The sequence below is a fragment of the Gymnoscopelus microlampas genome (assembly GCF_963454915.1).
Source record: "Gymnoscopelus microlampas genome assembly, chromosome: 8".
Classification (NCBI taxonomy): domain Eukaryota; kingdom Metazoa; phylum Chordata; class Actinopteri; order Myctophiformes; family Myctophidae; genus Gymnoscopelus; species Gymnoscopelus microlampas.
The window spans coordinates 10567000-10585076 of NC_139945.1; the positions used below are offsets into that span (position 1 = coordinate 10567000).

The 18077-nt window shown below is 42.9% G+C and overlaps 1 protein-coding gene across 1 annotated transcript in view; it reads left to right on the forward strand.

The window, feature by feature from the left end:
- Positions 1–16537, forward strand: part of LOC311051111 (zinc finger FYVE domain-containing protein 1) — a 29415-nt gene extending 12878 nt beyond the window's left edge. The window contains exons 3-12 of the mRNA XM_084065511.1: positions 1694–1916; positions 3087–3304; positions 3960–4066; positions 7163–7271; positions 7501–7598; positions 7961–8078; positions 11670–11840; positions 12336–12528; positions 13433–13531; positions 14705–16537. Coding sequence (XP_083921637.1) covers positions 1694–1916; positions 3087–3304; positions 3960–4066; positions 7163–7271; positions 7501–7598; positions 7961–8078; positions 11670–11840; positions 12336–12528; positions 13433–13531; positions 14705–14937 — 1569 coding nt within the window. The 3' untranslated portion in view covers positions 14938–16537. The remainder of the gene's footprint in view (positions 1–1693; positions 1917–3086; positions 3305–3959; positions 4067–7162; positions 7272–7500; positions 7599–7960; positions 8079–11669; positions 11841–12335; positions 12529–13432; positions 13532–14704) is intronic.
- Positions 16538–18077: the final 1540 nt, after the last annotated feature.

Consider the following 18077-nt stretch of genomic DNA (forward strand, 5'->3'; position numbering starts at 1 on the left):
TAAACAAGTGAAATTGGAAGTGATGACACTAAGAAATGAGCAGGCAAAATTGGAACTGGGACACTATACAAATTAAGCTTAAAAATTGGTAGTTTCTCCTGATTGGCTGAGATTTTGACACCTACCGGAAAATGTATTTTCTGTTTATTAAAGAGCTGGAGAGACAGGGAGACATCTGTTTCTGAAAAAACACTCTATAGCAATGATTACTATCAGAATATAGTGTTTTAACCTTTTAACAAAAGACTTTTTGTTTTAACCAAAAAATATCACTTACCCTACCTTTAACTTTGGAAATTAATTTCGGTTTGCCTTTTAGGCTTCATAATCATAAATTGCACAAGGCAGATACCATATGACAAATAACCTAAATTTACAAAGAAATTACTGACATATTTTTGTCAATTACGACAATTATGCAAAAATAATTGCAATTATCTCAAATAATTGCGATTAGACGATTATGACGGGCCTAGACCCGACAACAACAAAAACTGTACCGCAAAATCCCACGCTGTCCCACAATAAACCGGATGTAAGCGCACCTAAGCATGTGTGGTTGCTTTTCACTTAGCTTGATATGAACACATTTATCTTAGGCTAAATATAGAGGAGAACAAAATTTATGTGCATGTCAGTAAGTCCAGCCGAGCGCACTGCCTCTGTCCGTGGTGCTGTAATGGCTGTCTATCTGTCTCCGTCTGTTTCTCTCGCTTTTTCTGTGTTCCTCAAAAACATTACAAACAGAAGGTTTCTGTTTGTAATGTTTCTGAGGCCCAGTGGAAATATTGCAGGATTATGCGGTTGTTGTTCAGAAATGAAACCACGATCAGAAAATCGAGCGGGAGCGGGAATATAGACTGCAGTCCCGTGCAGGGCTCTAGTGCAGTGGTTCTCAAACTTTTTCATGTCAAGGACCCCCAAAGTTACACTTATTAGCCCGCGGACCCCCATTTGAAAAGATAAGCCAGGGACCCCAATAAGAGAAGGTTTTTACGGCTCTCTAGCAGTGATTCTCAACCATTTTATTTTCAAGGACCCCCAGTGTGACATGCATTAGGCTACGGACCCCCATTTAATGGCATTCATACCTCTGGGACCCCAATTCATATTGTAAAACCAATGTTAATTTAACTCTGAGAGTGTACAAATCCATTTGTACACTCTCAGAGTTACAGACTCATAAGGGTCCATTTGGTCCCTGTCCATCATTTAGCTGGGGACCCCCTGGAACCCCCTCAGGTACCCCTGGGGGTCCCCGGACCCCACTTTGAGAACCAACGCTCTAGTGGACAGTTTGAGTTATTCTACCAACCTTTTATGGTTTGGTACATTTGCACACAGTATTGTCTTGTCTTTCTGCAAAGTTCACGGTTCCCACATCTGTCTTCTTCTTTAGCCATTCTCACTGAATGAGAGAATGAAAACTTTGTCGTTTTCACATCTGGACACATCTGGTTCCTCTGGCTTTCACAGTGAAAGGTTATTTGTTATTTTAAGATTGAAGAGTATTTGAAGTGGTCATACTAGCGATTAAAGAGTGTTTGAATTGATTAGATCAGCAATAGAATTCAATAATAATAATAATAATAAAACTCTAATGGTCTCGGCCTAGAGAGCCCTGGGCTATTAGGCATCTGATCTCAGACATGACCTCACAGTGTCTCTGCCCCCACCCCGCCCCGCTCTCAAGGTCCTGGCAGTGTCAGACGTGGTGGTGTACCGCACGCGGGCAGAGAGGCTCCACAACGACATGTTCCAGTTCCTGAGCAACGCGTCGGGGGCCTACCTGAAGCACTTCACCCCGGAGCTGAGGGCCCTGTCCAGCCGCTGTGGTCTGGACGTGCCCCTCTCCTCCCTGGGTCCTGCCGTCGTCGTCTTCCAGGAGACCACGCACACTCGGCTGCTGGGAGACGGTAGGTGAAAAGCAATGCAGGCTGTGATGGTATATGGATGGAATTAGGTTTACGATTCCGGTTCTTTCAACGATTCCCTCTTAACACATTCGGTGCCAGAGGTTTATTAACACATTCGGTGCCAGAGGTTTATTAAAACAGGGTACATCTAGTGCCAGCGTTCTTACCATTTACGCTGGGCTGTTTAGAGCTGTAGAATCAACGACGAGCACCCGGATGTAAAATCCGATGCATTGCATTGTAGTGTTTCTCAAAGTGAGGTCCACGGACCCTCTGGGTTTCCAAATGGACCCGTACAGGTCTGTAACTCTGAAATGGAAACAAATGCACTCTACATGCACTCCTGTAACTTGCACCAGCTAAAATTAGATGTGGATAATCAATGTTCATAAGAAAGCCTGAGGAGCGTACGCTTCACTGGCAATCCTTCCCTGTCTCCCTCACACTCTGTTGCGTTCCCACTTAAAATATGCTCTCTGCCTCATGCTGAAAGTGGCTGTACCTGTCACCCTTCTAACATCTTTTGTGCTCACTCCAATGTGTGTGAAGACTGTTTTCACGTGTGTGACACAAACTCTCCAGGAAAATCGCTCCTTCTTTCTATCACTGTCATTATTTTTGCATTTATTAAAGGACTACTTCACCCATTTTCAACCTATCTTCATATACTGTAGTTGGTCCTCACTGTCTGCTCGGTCTGTGTCTCAGAGGAGGGCTGTGGACAGTTCAGAAACCCAGTCTACCAGTGACATCATCGATGGAGAATCCAAGCTAATAGAAACGTCAGGCTTTCTATTCCCGGAAAGAAATATTTATAGAAATATTTATTTTTAAATCTTGTTGAAAGATTGAAAAAAAAAAAACCCTGCCCAACGATAATGTCACTGGTAGGCTGGTTTCTGAAGTGTCCACAGCCCTCCTTTTGAGACACAGACCGAGTAGACAAAAATGGTACCATTTTATCATGAGCATTAGTGAGGACCAATTAAATGAAGACGGGTTGAAAATGGGTGACGTCGTCCTTTAACCGTTGAGGGGTGTGTTTTCAATAGGAGAAGCAAGCCCCAGGGATAACTTGTGAGTTTTGGGGTCATATCTGTTGAGTGTGACTCCACTGTTAACCCACTAACCCATTCCACACCCCCCCCCCCGCCTGCCTCCTCCCAGCAGAGTCCAGAGTGTCCGGCCACGGCGATACGTTGCTCCAGAAGCGCTTCCATGAGCTGGGCCTGGGCACGGAGGCCTTCAGCTCGGTGCAGTACGTGGGCACACAGACCATCACCCCCCCTACAGACTACAGTACGCTGCTGGAGGCCGTGAGGCAGCAGGTCAGGAACACCCACACCCGCTCCCCACGCCAGCCTGGCATCGTGTTCCATGCCTTGGAGGTAGGTGGCCAGAGGGTGGGGGTGTGTGTGTGTGTGTGTGTGTGTGTGTGTGTGTGTGTGTGTGTGTGTGTGTGTGTGTGTGTGTGTGTGTGTGTGTGTGTGTGTGTGTGTGTGTGTGTGTGTGTGTGTGTGTGTGTGTGTGTGTGTGTGCGCGTGCGACAAAACACTGTGGGGAAGAATTAATTGGCATAATAAATTGGGGAGAAAACGTCTATTTGCAAGGTAGTTGCTGGAATAGTACAGCCGCTAATAAACATACACCGACTACTTTGGAAATCAATCATGTCACACTGCTCCAGTATGAAGGGCCGACCTAAATGTTTTGTAGATAGTTTTGTAGATAGCCGATCTACAAGCTCACAACGTGTCTGCGAAGCATTGCGAGCTTGTAGATTGGCTATTTTCGGCACACAGCTAAGTTTAAATCAGGCATTACGACGCCATCACAGCAAAATGTTGACTAAATCAACTGTAGATTTAGTTGACAAAAATCTTACGATATTTAGTCAACTAAAACTAGACTAAAACATTTCAAATGACTCAAATATGACTAAAACGGAATGGAATTGTATTCAAAATGAACACTGCTCCACTCCTCACTTTCCCATCTACTCCCCCACCTCTCTCTCTCCCTCTTCTCTTTCTCCTCCGCCAGGCCCTGAGCGAGCGGTTCTGTGGAGAAATCTCAGACGAGAGGATGTCTCTGTACTCCTTCTTCCCTGACGAGTACTTCACCTGCTCCTCTGTGTGCCTCAGCTGCACGTAAGTCAATGACAAACAGTCCCAAACAAGTCAAGTTCTACCCAAGTCAAGAATTTCAATGATGGCTCACATGGTAGAGCGCATACCGCTAAGGCTCAGTCCTTGCGCAGCCGGCCTGGGTTTGAATCTGACCCTGAGGCCTGCTGCATGTCCTCCTCTCTCTCTCCTGCCATGTCCTGTCTCTCGCCCCTGTCCCTATCAAATCCAGGCTTGAAAATGAACAAAACAAATAATTAAACAAAACAAAAAATATTTTAAAATGATATTGTGTTGAACCTGAATCCTACCCAACTCTGAGCAAGTTAACTCTTAAACTGCCAGGGGTTTTCTAAAACAGTTTGCAGCCTCTGCCAGCAGTTTACATGGTAAAACATAGGACAAATGATATTGATTTATGTCATAGAGAGGCTACACAACGTCATTTATAAAATGACTTTTTTTAACATTGAAGTGAATGGAGCAGCAACATTTTGGAAAATGTTATCTCCTGGTTCTTTGTGAAGAACGGAAAAATGGAAAAACCCAAAAAATAAAGAATCATTTTAGAAATGTTTTTATTTTGTTTTTTATTTATTTAAAAACAGGCAATAGCTTAATTCTCAAAAACGTTTATAAACGTTTTTGGCAGGCAGAGAGTTAAATTAACCCAAATCACTTGAATCCAGGCAACTCCCAAAACGTCGTATTTGGTGCTAGCGTAAATGCCAAGCTGCAGTCTAGTCTTTGTATTCAGCTGTGCAAATTTAAAGATGACAGATTATATTGTTCTGTAATAGGCTCTATAGAGCGTGCCAACGACTCGTCACCACGGGGGGTGTGGCATAGTAGCCGCAGACATACTTGAGGGGGGCAATGTTAAGTCAACCTGGTTTTTACCCCTCAAAGATGTCCGCCGCTACCAAAAGACACTTGTTGACGCCCCCTTCAGGATTTTTGGCACGCTCTATACACCATACAGTATGTCATATTGGAAAGAAATGGGGCTTTCTTACTTTTACAGGTCTTACCAATTATACTTATAAAGGCTCTGTTCCATTCTGGTCAAACAGAGTCAGGGTGCTGATATTGTGCATGTTGGCTCACTGGAAACACTCTGTTACACCAGGGGGCTCAAAGTGTGGTCCAGGTACCCTCATGGTTCCTTGAGGAGGATCCAAATGGCCCATTACGGTTGTGTAACTCTGAGAGTTATGGAGGTCCATGATATTAAAAAGTTTGAGAATAACTGTGCTACCCTAAATGGAACAGAGCCTTAATAAATGTCATTGGTGAAGGAAGTAAGGAAGGGGCCCAATGTCAGGCCAATATGGCTGCTGTGCATAGAGCCTATTTTCCATTGTATTCTATCTGTTTGGAGTAGGTTGTGCTCAGCTGAGAAAATGACCAATATCACCCTGTTGATATACAGTATATTTAGATTTTGTTTAGAGCTGTAGTCTATAGATAGCCTACTGTATGGTGCATGTTGTTATCTGATGCCTGTGTATGCACTATGCTGTGTGTGCATGTCACACCAACACCAAGTCAAATTCTTAATGCATGCAAATGTATATTTTGAATAAGAGTACAAATGGACTTGTAAGGGTCCATTTGGTTTTGTTCACTCTCAGAGTTAAATTAACACTAAGGATTTCGCGGTGTAGGAACCGTTCATCTTCTTACAATAAACACAAGGAATCTCTGTACGTACGTACAGTATGTACGTCTGTAATCCTCGTATCTCGAGAACCGTTCCACCAAAGTCGCCACGCATGTTGCAGACGAGAGAGTGCCGTGCCCGGCGTTGTGTTTTTTTTTTGTAAATTAACGCCCTACTTGATCATACTACAGCGCCACACAAAAGCATCAAAAATAGCAGATCCACAAGCTCGAAACGCGGCGCAGAGCGACGCGTTTTGAGCTTGTAGATCTGCTACTTTTGATACTTTAGAATAAGAATCCTGAAAAGTAACAGTTTAGGACATATGAGGGTTCCACCCGACAGAGACGATTGTATGGATTTAAGTCAAATTCAATGTTTATTGTCACATCATACGTTTACTAGTGTAATCTTCCATAGAATTGCAGTTTCAAAAGATAATCAGAAAAACAGGAAAATGTTAAATTAAGAAAACAAGCAACATATATATAAAAACAATATAAAAACAATAAAATAGAAATGGAGTACCTCTACCTCTAGTGCAAGTAAGATATCTTGATATACTGCATGTTGATATCCGCTCACTTCTTATCAGCAGATATCAAGTATGTAGAAAATGTGTGGGAATTGAGTATGTTCACAGTCATACATTGTGGCGATCAGCCAAAATAACACTTTATATGCACTAGCAGCTACAACATAAAGATAGTGATAGATAATGAGTTCCATTTTTAAACCTTTTGAGTAAGATTACTGGTGAGTTTATTCCAACTGTCCAGCTGATCATATGATGGACATTAATAAATGTCAAATCAATAAATGAAGTTTTACTAGTCTTACTGGTACAGTAAAATAAATAGGGGGGAAAAAAGTATTTTAATATATTGTTGCTGTCGGACAGAAACCTCCTAACTCCATATTCAAACTTTTTGTTTTTTTGTAAAGTTTCGTAAAATGAACACCCTATTTGATCATACTACAGCATGGTAGATCTGCTACTTTTTCTGCTTTTGAAGGTGAAAAAGTAACAGTTTTGGACATGTGAAGACTTATGTGGTTTCCACCCAAGAGAGACGATATATTTTTTTTTATCTGCTGCCAAGTTTGCACAAGTAGACTGTTAATGAAGAAATGTAATCACGTCAAATTTCTAATAAGAGGCTGGTTTGATAATGTCGTCTCCTCCCATCAGACACTTGTCTAAAGGTGCTCTGTGACGAGGATAAATTAGTGAGCAACGGGAGAGAAAGTTCTGCATTAATTTCTAGGCCAATGAGGGTGTGTATTTCCAGCAGTATGAAACACTACCCCATCGTGATATGAATACCTACATTTTTCACGTGCGTAACTTTGTGAAAACCATCCTGGTATGAAGTCATCATCCCAACTCCCAAGGTCTCTCTGACCTCTCTCTCTCTCTTCTCTGTCTCTGTTTGGTTTTCTCTGTCTCCCTCCAGTGTGCGCTGTAAAATGGGAATGAACCATCTGAAAGACGGGGTCCCCCACATGGCCGATGGACTGTGCCAGTACGCACACCAGTACAACAACAAGGTTCTCATATGCAAGGTGAGAGCCCCGTTCAACACCAAAACAATCTCAACCCTGTTTCAGTACTAGAACACTGATAGAGTGTGTGTGTGTGTGTGTGTGTGTGTGTGTGTGTGTGTGTGTGTGTGTGTGTGTGTGTGTGTGTGTGTGTGTGTGTGTGTGTGTGTGTGTGTGTGTGTGTGTGTGTGTGTGTGTGTGTGTGTGTGTGTGTGTGTGTGTGTGTGTCATGCGTGCACGTTCTCAACAGAGATGCTATGAAGGAGGCAGAGAGGTGATTGTTGTGCCTAAAACATCTTCATCCTCTGACAATCCCTGGCTTGGACTGGCCAAGTTCGCCTGGTCTGGGTAGGTACACACACATGCTGTTCCATTGTTATTGTATTTTTTACATGTCTAATGGGTACCCTTTCTTACGTCCTTCTTTCCCTTCCTCCTTCCCTTATATCGTCTCTGTCAGGTGGAATGTCCAAAACTGTTAATTTTCAGGATTCAAATTCAAAATCAGCAAAAGTAGCAGATAGTCAAGCTCGAAACATGGCTACTTTTGATGCTTTTGTGTGACGCTGTAGTATGATCAAGTAGGATATTAATTTACGGAAAAAAAAACACAAAAAGACAGCAACGATATAGCGTACATACAGTATAACACAAGTGTTATCATTGACGTCATTGTCATAGCCTGTTTCTTCTGTTTCCTTCCTTTGTAGCTATGTCCTGGAGTGTGCCAGCTGTGGTATCATCTACCGCAGCAGACAGTACTGGATGGGAAACCAGGACCCTGAGAGCGGCGTGGTGAGACCAGAGGTCAAACATGTCTGGGACGGGGTGAGTACTCTCTGCACACCCCCAATCTGTCTGTCTATCTATTGGGTTATATACAATTTACAATTACAATGTAGGCATTTAAACACAGGCACAAAACATTTTCAGATGGGCCAAATGCATATCATTTTGGGGGTCCTTGGCACGAACATTTTTGAGAATTTCTGACTTAAAATGTATTTGTAGAATCGGCCTCAGGTCTAAATGAGACACACAAATGAGACAAAACCAATCAAGTTGTGTGACCTCATTGGGTCCACATGGGGCACTCGGGCATGTTCCCTCAGCCGTTAAGAGACGTTGCTGTGTTGTCAACACGGTTAAAAGATAAAGCACGCTTTAAATAATGTTTTTTTACGAAGGCAAGGCTCAAAGGTTACAGATAAGGGAACATTCATGGCCCCTATGGTAGGTAGCACAGTTTCCTCCTCATCATGTAGGAAAATAATTAGTCATCATTGCAAGTACAGTAGTAATAACTCACTCCTCTTTCTATCTCCCTTCATGTCTAGATAGATAGTCAGACCAGGGGAAATTCAGTTGTCAAAGACAGTACAGCATTAAGAGACACAGCACAGATACAGAAAAAGGAGATACAAGCTAAAGGGTAGTTACAAATGAATAATGATAAAATGATAAAAGCTACAAAAAAGTGTCAGCAGGGAGAAACACACTGGGACTAGGAAAGGAGTACCAGACACCAGGTTGCTACAGAAAAAACTTGCCCACCCGTCTCTGCCGGGTGGAAACCTCATATGTTGCGCTTTTGGGGGTCCTTGACATGAAAAAGGTTAAGAGCCACTGCGTTAGATCACCATGGGTAAGAGTGGAAAACCAGACGCAACACTACGACACACTAGCAGTAATATGAATCAGAGGCGAATGGTAATCGTCTCCTACACAGCTAAATACTCAGTGTTAATTTAACTCTGACAAAAAACAAAACCAAACCTTATACGATTCTATTTTTACTATGTATGTATTTTATTATTCAAAATTAAGAATTGGACTTGGTGTTGCTGTGACATGCAAGCACATAATGACATAAAAATGGACGTTAGAGCAGCGAAGGACTAACAGTCTAACCCCCAATTAGACAAAAAGCTAGAACGTAACGTACGGGTGTGAGCAAGAGTCTGTATAGTTCATGACCTACTGTACAGTACACACCTGTTTACACCAACATTTAATCTGGCCCCTCCTGCTTATTGACTCCTCATATAAGTCAGTGTGTGTGTGTGTGTGTGTGTGTGTGTGTGTGTGTGTGTGTGTGTGTGCAAGCGTGTAGCAGAGTAGCTCAGCCTGAAGCCCAAACGCTATATTTCTCCCCTGGCCCAGGGGGATTCCCTCTCAACCTAAGCTGTAGATGTTTGTGTGCTGTTGTACTACTTGGGGTTCTGCCAGTGTGGTACATAACTGGAAGCACATTGGGCCGGATTCATAAAGGGATTTGCGACCATATTTTGTACGTACCGGCATTTAGGACAAGTCGTACACATACACCTGATTCATAAAGATTTTTTGGTCTGTGTCTTGTGTGTCAGGTGCGCACGTTCTCACGTCACCCCCGAGGCAGTCTTGCCAGGGCTGAAATGTGCGTATGTCTTTAGAATGCTTTATTCTTCATGCCAAAATCTATTACAACAGTGGCATACCTCAAATAAAATATATATGTGCCCAACATTTGTCAACACATATATAAATAAAAAATAAATGTCAAACGATGTATTGCTTGTAGCCTATGCATAATATAGACATGATGTAGATTCCACCGCTTTTTATTTATTTTCTAGGCTATGAGTCGCATTTAGAGCTGAATTATTAGGTCCCTGAGTGTGTTTGCCAGCGGGCCATCTCAGCCAAAGTGTCACGTAATAATGAAAATAGGCTTCATGCCTTAATGAAACTGCGGATGGACTGATGCACCAGTGTCCGTGCCGCGGTATTAATTTGTAGGCTAATAGTCTACTGTAGGCTACTCTACTGTATATTGATCACATGAACGCCACACACAACAGCCTAATAAATGTTACCATCTGATGAGGAAACTATAGTGATGAAAGCTGTGTCCAGAAGATCCATTCCCCATTCAGACGTAGGACAGTGATATATTAATCCAAAATTAACTCATTTAATCAATAAGTAATCAATAAGCTCTGGTCCATAATCGTTCCATCCACTTGTATGCCCTGGATTTATTCTCAACATCATCTTTTTACCTGGTAAACGTGAGCATGTTATATCCTTTCCAGGTTATTAGTCTATTATTTGCTGGCGGGGTTAAACCTTGTAAACATTACATATTACGTTCAGCTGATCCATCGTGCAATAGTGGGACTCGCTTCCAGACAGATCAGAATGATGTTCAAGTTCTCTGTCAGTGTCATTGCGGCCGACAGCTGTAAGTTTGGACGAGAAGTTAAACTCCGGTGTTGCCAGATTTTGTGAGAGAAATAAGCAACCAGGTCTATGAAAATAAGCCCAAAAGAAGCAACTGGCACTTAGGCCATTATAAGCACTTTAATTAAACCGTTGTGAGCTTGTAGATCTGCTATATTTAAAAAGAAATCTTGTAATAAAATGTGGAATATTTGGAAGATTTTTTAAACATTCTAACACAAATCTGCCTCCAGCTGGCACAAAACATTTTCAGATGGGGCTTATAGGGATAAATTAGCCTACATATTAACTTGGGGGTCCATGACATAAAATATTTGAGAACCACCGGTTAAAACAATTGAACAATTGTGAAGCAAGCCCAAATAACCAACTATACTTTAGAAACAAGCCCAAAAAACCGCACCCCACTTCTACCAATATTTACAAGCAACTTTACAGAAAAATAAGCGCAAATTCGCTTATAATAAGCGGACATGGCAACACTGTTCAGTAAAGTGACAGATTTGATCAGAGAGAAACTGCTGAGTCACGGTTCACGCCTTTTATGGTGCAAAATAGGGCGTGGAGCAATGTAAATGAACCTCTCGGGATCATCACGCCCAGCTGGCTGTCATTATAATATAGAACTGGTCATACGCACGTCTCTGTCATATACGACCCCCTTTTTGAATTGCACGTCCGTTAGTGAGTACCAGAAATACGACCTCCTTTACGAACTTCATTTACACCATATTTACGACCCTCGTTATGAATCCGGCCCATTGTCCACAGATACAACGTGCCAGCTGGATGTCTTTGGGCATGACGGGGACTCTCGTATAGGTCACATATAAGCACCAGTGATGGCCTGCTCTTCAGTGTTTGCCCTTTGACTGCAGAATTGATTTAAAAATCCTTTTAACCAACCTACACAGCATCACACGGACTGGCCACACTTAACATCTCTGAATTACTGTCCACTTCAAAATGTGAGATCTCTCAGGTCTTCTGACCCGCAGTTTTGAGTCTATAGTCTTAGGGACAACCAGAAGGCCTTCTTCTGGTTGTCCCTAAGACTATCAGACTCAAAACTACGGGCGACCGAATCTTTCCGTCACCCTCAGTAGAATGTTTGAAGAATTTGTTAAAAAAAAAAAAAAAGTTAAATGGTTAATGTCGACCCCTACTCCCGCCCTCCCTCTCTGGCCCCTGCAGTCGGATGCCTTCCTGACGGACCACCAGAACGCAGCCCAGAGGGTCCTGGACGGCATGAACTACGTGATCCAGTCTGTGTCCGACTACAGCACCGGCCCCACCAAGGCTGTCACCGCCTGGCTCACTGACCAGGTGGCGCCGCCCTACTGGAGACCCAACGTCCAGATCACTGTGAGTGACGCAGCACACACACACACACACACACACACACACACACGCAGTGGTGGAAAGTAACTAAGTACATGTACTCAAGTACTGTACTTAAGTAAAATGTTGAGGTATTTGTACTTTACTTGAGTATTTCCAAATATTGTACTTTTACTCCACTACAATTATTTGAAAACTTTAGTTATTAGTTACTTTGCAGATATAAATGATTACATTATAAAACATATATTAACCACTTTAGTCCTATTTTATACAAAAATCGTTATATTTTCAGTACATTTTACATAGTACTGTACATGTACTGAAAAGTACATTTCAGTACTTTTACTTTCGGTATGTTTGTATTACTATACCTGTGTGAGGACATCCATATTTTAGGACGCAGATTTTAGGAATGCCATATTTAAAATGTTAAGATGTTTTTTCTCTCCTCTCGTCTCGTCTCGTCTCGTCTCGTCTCGTCTCGTCTCCTCTCCTCTCCTCTCCTCTCCTCTCCAGGCGTGCCACGGCTGTCAGAAGGCGTTTGAGGAGGCGGACAGGAAGCATCACTGTCGCTCGTGCGGCGAGGGTTTCTGCCAGCCCTGCTCCACCTACAGGATGCCCGTGCCAGAGAGGGGCTGGGGCAACGCCCCCGTCAGGGTGTGTGGCGCCTGCTTTCGCCAGGGAGGACCGGCCGACACCAACAACCAGGGTGAGACCGCGTATAGACCAGTAGTTCTCAAACTTTTTTGAATTTCAAGGACCCCCCCCTGCATTTTTATACACATGAGACCACAGCCCCCCCATTCCTTTCTGCCCGACACGCAGTGGTGGAAAAAGTACTCAAATTCTTTACTTAAGTAAAAGTACCAATACTGCATTATAAAAATAATCTGTTACAAGTAAAAGTCCAGAATTAAAAATGTACTTGAGTAAAAGTACAAAAGTATTGGCATCAAAATGTACTTAAAGTACCAAAAGTAAAAGTCCTAAATATTTGAAAATAGCAGATCTACAAGCTCGGCTATTTTCAAATAGCATATGTATAAATTAGGGATGAAGTGGTTAATGTATGTTTTATAATATCATAATGTATATCTGAAAAGTAACTAGTAACTAAAGTTGTCAAATAATTGTAGTGGAGTAAAAGTACAATATTTGCCTCTGAGATGTAGTGGAGTAAAAGTAGAAGTATTGGAAATTGGAAATACTCAAATAAAGTACAAATACCTCAAAATTGTACTTAAGTACAGTACTTAAGTAAACATACTTAGATACTTTCCACCACGGTGTGTATGTAATTGTCCTTGAGGGGGTTCCAGGGTGTCCCTAGCAAAAGGTCTTAATACATTTTCACCCCTTTATGCATATTGTTAATGTTTACGTTGGCTATTTAAAAAATAGCAGATTTACAAGCTCACGCGTCACTTCGTGCCACACTGCCAGCGTGTATATCTGCAATTTTTTTTTTTTACAATTTTCTGGCACGAAACATTTTCAGATGGTTCAAATGTTTATCAATGTAGGGGTCCTTGGCATGAAAAAGGTTGAAAACCACTGTCCTATTGCATACTGTGGAATTGATTTCAGAACCTGTGTGTGTGTGTGTGTGTCAGTGTGTAAGGTGGAGCCTCGTGGCCTGATAGCTCGCAGGGTGACCGAGGTGGCTCAGTCCACTCTAGACATGGTCAGCACAGCTGTGGACTACCCTCTCTGTGAGTATACAGCTCCATCGCACAAGCTTTTTTTTGTGTTTTTCTGTCATAAATTAACGCCCTACTTGATCACACTAGAGCGTCACACAAAAGCATCAAAAGTAGCAGATCTGCTACTTTTGATGCTTTTGAATTAAAATCCTGAAAAGTAACAGTTTTGGACATATGAGGTTTCCACCCGATGTCACTGCCATGATAAAACTCAAACCACCGCATCGTGCTCTGAAAGCAGTCACCGCCAGTTTACCTTCACCGCACTAGGACTGAAAGTCACGACATAAAAAACTAAACGCAGACGTATCGAATATCTCCAAGGTCGCAGACTTCCCGACAGATCTCAGAAAAAAACACATCCAAAGCTGACTAATCAGGTCAAAAAGCTTGAGCATGCTGTAATTCACCATTAGTCGACACACACAGAAAATGACCTTGTCAGAAAAAGAATCCCTTTAAAGTTCTCAGTCGCCACGATTTCAGTCATTTGGATTCCATATGAAGCCAGCATGTCTTCTATGGAAGAATGTTGCCCAGCGAAAAATAGCCTGTTCTACAAGATGCATTGAGAGCTTGTAGAACAGGCTAGTTTCGGTTTTTAAGGTAGGGTAAATGATATATTTTGATAATTTTTTTTTTTGTGTTAACACGTTGCCTGCCAATAATGCATATATGCATTCTATTGAATCCATCACTTGCCTGCCAAGAATGACTAAAGTCATTCTAAAAAAAAAAGAAGAAAAAAATCTTTAAAAAAAAAAAATTGACACAAAGACCAAGGAGATATGATTTTTCGAAGATCTAGACTCCTATCCACTTCCTAGTTAACTTAAAACTTAAAAATTCTGTATCTCGGCTCCTGAGTACTTTTTTGTTTTTTCAATGAAAAATCTCTGGCAGAAAACTGCAAAAAATCTGAAATAATTCTGGCAGTCAATGTGTTAAAAAGGTTTAAGTATGACAAATAACCTAAATATACAATGAAATGACTGACATATTTTACAACTTTATACTTTCATAAAAACATTATTAAAGAACCCGTTGTGAGCTTGTAGATCTGCTATTTCCACTATGTTTGAAAATGTATGAAAATGTTTCAACTTGATTCTTCAAATCTTTGCTTTTATTCCATGAACTTCCACCAATCGTTCCTTTTCATGTACTTTCATGTTGCCTCAGGTTTCGTGAAGGGCGTGGCACGACCGGAATACTGGGTGCCGGACCAGGACATCGCCCAGTGTCACCAGTGTTCCAAGACCTTCACCCCCGCCATGTCCAAGCACCACTGCCGGGCGTGCGGGCAGGGCGTGTGCGGCCCCTGCTCCACGCACATCAAGCCCGTCCCCTCCCGGGGCTGGGATCACCCTGTCAGGGTGTGTGACGGCTGCCACGCACGCAAAGGAACCTTGTGACACCCCCCCCTCTCCCCCATTGTGGGTAGTGCAGTACACCTTCTGGACTGGAATACTTAAGTCAGGGGGCAACACTTTTTAAGGTCCCAAGAAATAATCTTTTGATACTTTAAAAGAACTGTTTGAGTTGACAAACGAATCGGACGTGTTTATTGGCTGACATGGGGACTGTCACGGATGCTGTGGCGCAAAGAACTAGTAGTGCTGAATTAATAAATAAATGGCCACCATCTGGATGGCACTTCTGGGATGAATTTTCATTCTCCTTGACTGTCCTTACACGGTAAAATTGTTAATTGTCTCCAATTGTAACTCTGAGAGTACAAATGGAACCGAATGGACCCCATTTGTACCCTCTCAGAGTTAAATTAACACTGGGGGATTGTACTGTGTGAGCGAAACCGAAAGAAAGTAGATCAGCACTGAAAATGGAGCACTGTTGAACAAACCAGCAGTAAGGAGCTGCAGAACAATGCTGCAAGATGGCAGTACAAACCAATCTAAAGGCTATAACTGGACAAAAAGGGAAGACTGGGTGAAAAACAATCATTATTAACTGAACTTGAATACTTTCCAAAAACAAACCCAGAGGAAAGGAGAGGTGACAGCCACTTCGCACAGCCTATGGCATTTCAACTACAACACAGCCAAGTACACTAAAAGACACTTTGACAGATTTTAAATATTAGCACAGACTTAGTCTCGCGAGCCAGACTGTTGTCTCCCACAATTTTCAAATGCTTCCGCCATACAGTCTGGAGGGGGGGGGGGGGGGGGGGGGATTGAAGCAGATAAGCTTATCAGAAATTGGAAATTCTAAAATTAAGATATTTTAAAATATATTTTATATTGTGAACGGAAATGACGAACAGATGACAGCTTCCGTTCTCGGATTTCAGGAGGTGTAGTTATATAGCATTTGGAGATTAGGGAATATTTGTCTGGCTACACGAGACTAGCGCAGACTTAATCCCACGTAGACAGGCGATCTGAGATCTCCACCTATACCAATACGTCTGGTGACATATAAATTCAATGTATGGGGCTAAAACTATTAAGAAACAGCAATGAGCTCTTAAAATAAACTGCATTGTAGAACCAATGCAAAGACTTTGTTGGGCTGTTCTATCCATTTTTGTGGGTCGATCTGATTTTGATGTACTTTTTTTTTATTTTTTTTACTACATTTAGTTTTTAATTATTATTTCAGAAGATTTTCAAAACTGTTTGGGAACCCCTGTTCTAGCCGATACCTGTATATTGAATTTAAACATCACCAGACATGTCACTAGGCAGAGATCTCAGATCGTTTGGCTAGTGGCTTTGCGAGACCAGCATAAACCCGCTGCTGCATAGCCCATCATCTCCACATCACACTGATACCCTCGTATCTCCGTGACAAGTTGACTGACGCAGGAAGACGTCATGTGGACACACTGGGAATTCGTCGGTGTGACTAGAACTATTCCTCTTAACTCACGACAATGCACTGCATATCGTTGCTGTCGGGCAGAAACCTCCTAACTCTATATTCTAACTTTTTTTTTTTTGTAACCCTTATTTTTCACCCGGTGCCAATTTGCTAAGTGATCCTGGGCACTACACTCCCCTCACCAGCCTAGGGATACCAGGGCCGAGCTCATGCCTCCTTCAATGCATGAGAGCCAACTGACCTTCTTGTCACCTGACAGGGGGGAGTTTCCCTGGTTGGACGTAGCGCGTGGAAGGATCACGTTATTCCAACCAGTTCCCTTCCCCTCCATCAGGCGCCCCGGCTGTCATGGGGGAGGAGTTTAGTGACCAGGATTACTACATGTTTTTGTGAGGGTATCAACTACCCTGAGAGACACGGGGAGAACATGCAAACTCCACACAGAGTGGGCCCTTTCGCCAACCCCACCTAGGGTATGGGCGCTGATGACGCGGAGGAGGAGACACGCCCACAGCGTCCCCGGCGGGAATTGAACCCAGGACCTTCTAGCTGTGAGGCGACAGCGCTACCGACTGCGCCACCGTGCCCTCACCGTGTGTTTTTCGTAAATTAACGGTGTACTTGATCATACTACAGCGTCACATAAAAGCATCAAAGAAGCAGACCCCCATCAGACCCCTATCGGGGGCACGGTGGCGCAGTCGGTAGCGCTGTCGCCTCACAGCTAGAAGGTCCTGGGTTCGATTCCCGCAGGGGGGCGCTGGGGGCGTGTCCTCTCCTCCGCGTCATGGCGGGTCTGCCAGTTGGCAAAAGGGCCTTCTGTGTGGAGTTTGAATGTTCTCCCCGTGTAGGTACCCTCACAAAAACATGCAGTAATCCTGGTCACTATACTGCCTCCCCCTGCCCAGCCGGGGCGCCTGATGGAGGGAAAGGGAACTGGTTGGAATAATGTGTTCTTTCCACGCGCTACGTCCAACTAGGAAAACGCTCCCCTGTCAGGTGAAGAAGGTCAGTAGGCTGTCATGCATTGAAGGAGGCATGAGCTCGGCCCTGGCCTCCCTAGGTTGGCAGAGGGAAGGTAGTGCCTAGGATTACTAGACATTATTAGACAATTGGCACTGGGTGTAAAAAATAGTGGTTACAAAATCGTGGGATAAAAATGTAAGTAAACAAAATAATAATAATAGCAGATCCACAAGCTCAAAACGCGTTGAGCTTGTCGATCTGCTACTTTTCCTACTTTTGAATCCTGAAAAGTAACAAGTTTTGGACATATGAGGTTTCCACCCGACAGAGACAATATAATGGCTTCAGAATGAAGCAAGTGCTCTCCTCTCAATATTGCACAAGCCTAAACGTGAATGTGTGAGATTTTTTTTATATTTTCATGCCCATTCCTGTCTTGCCTCGTTTGTTTTGTTTTGTTTTCCCCAGTGCCTACCAAGGGTTTTGCCAGCTTTCAGTGGCTGGCAATGGAGGAGTGAAAACAAACAATTGCCAATTTTTAATCTTTAGGGGAGAACGGAAGGAAGTGTGAGTCCCTGCTGTGCTTAAAGGGCAGAGACAGGTGCTGTAAGGAGGATGGATGGGAATAAAGACAGGAGCTGCAGTTCTGTGTGCACTCATTTAAAGCTCAGGGTTTATCACTTTTTAGAAAGATGCTTAAATTGGTATTAGAGGCCGATGGATTTCTGGGTCCGTTGGCGAT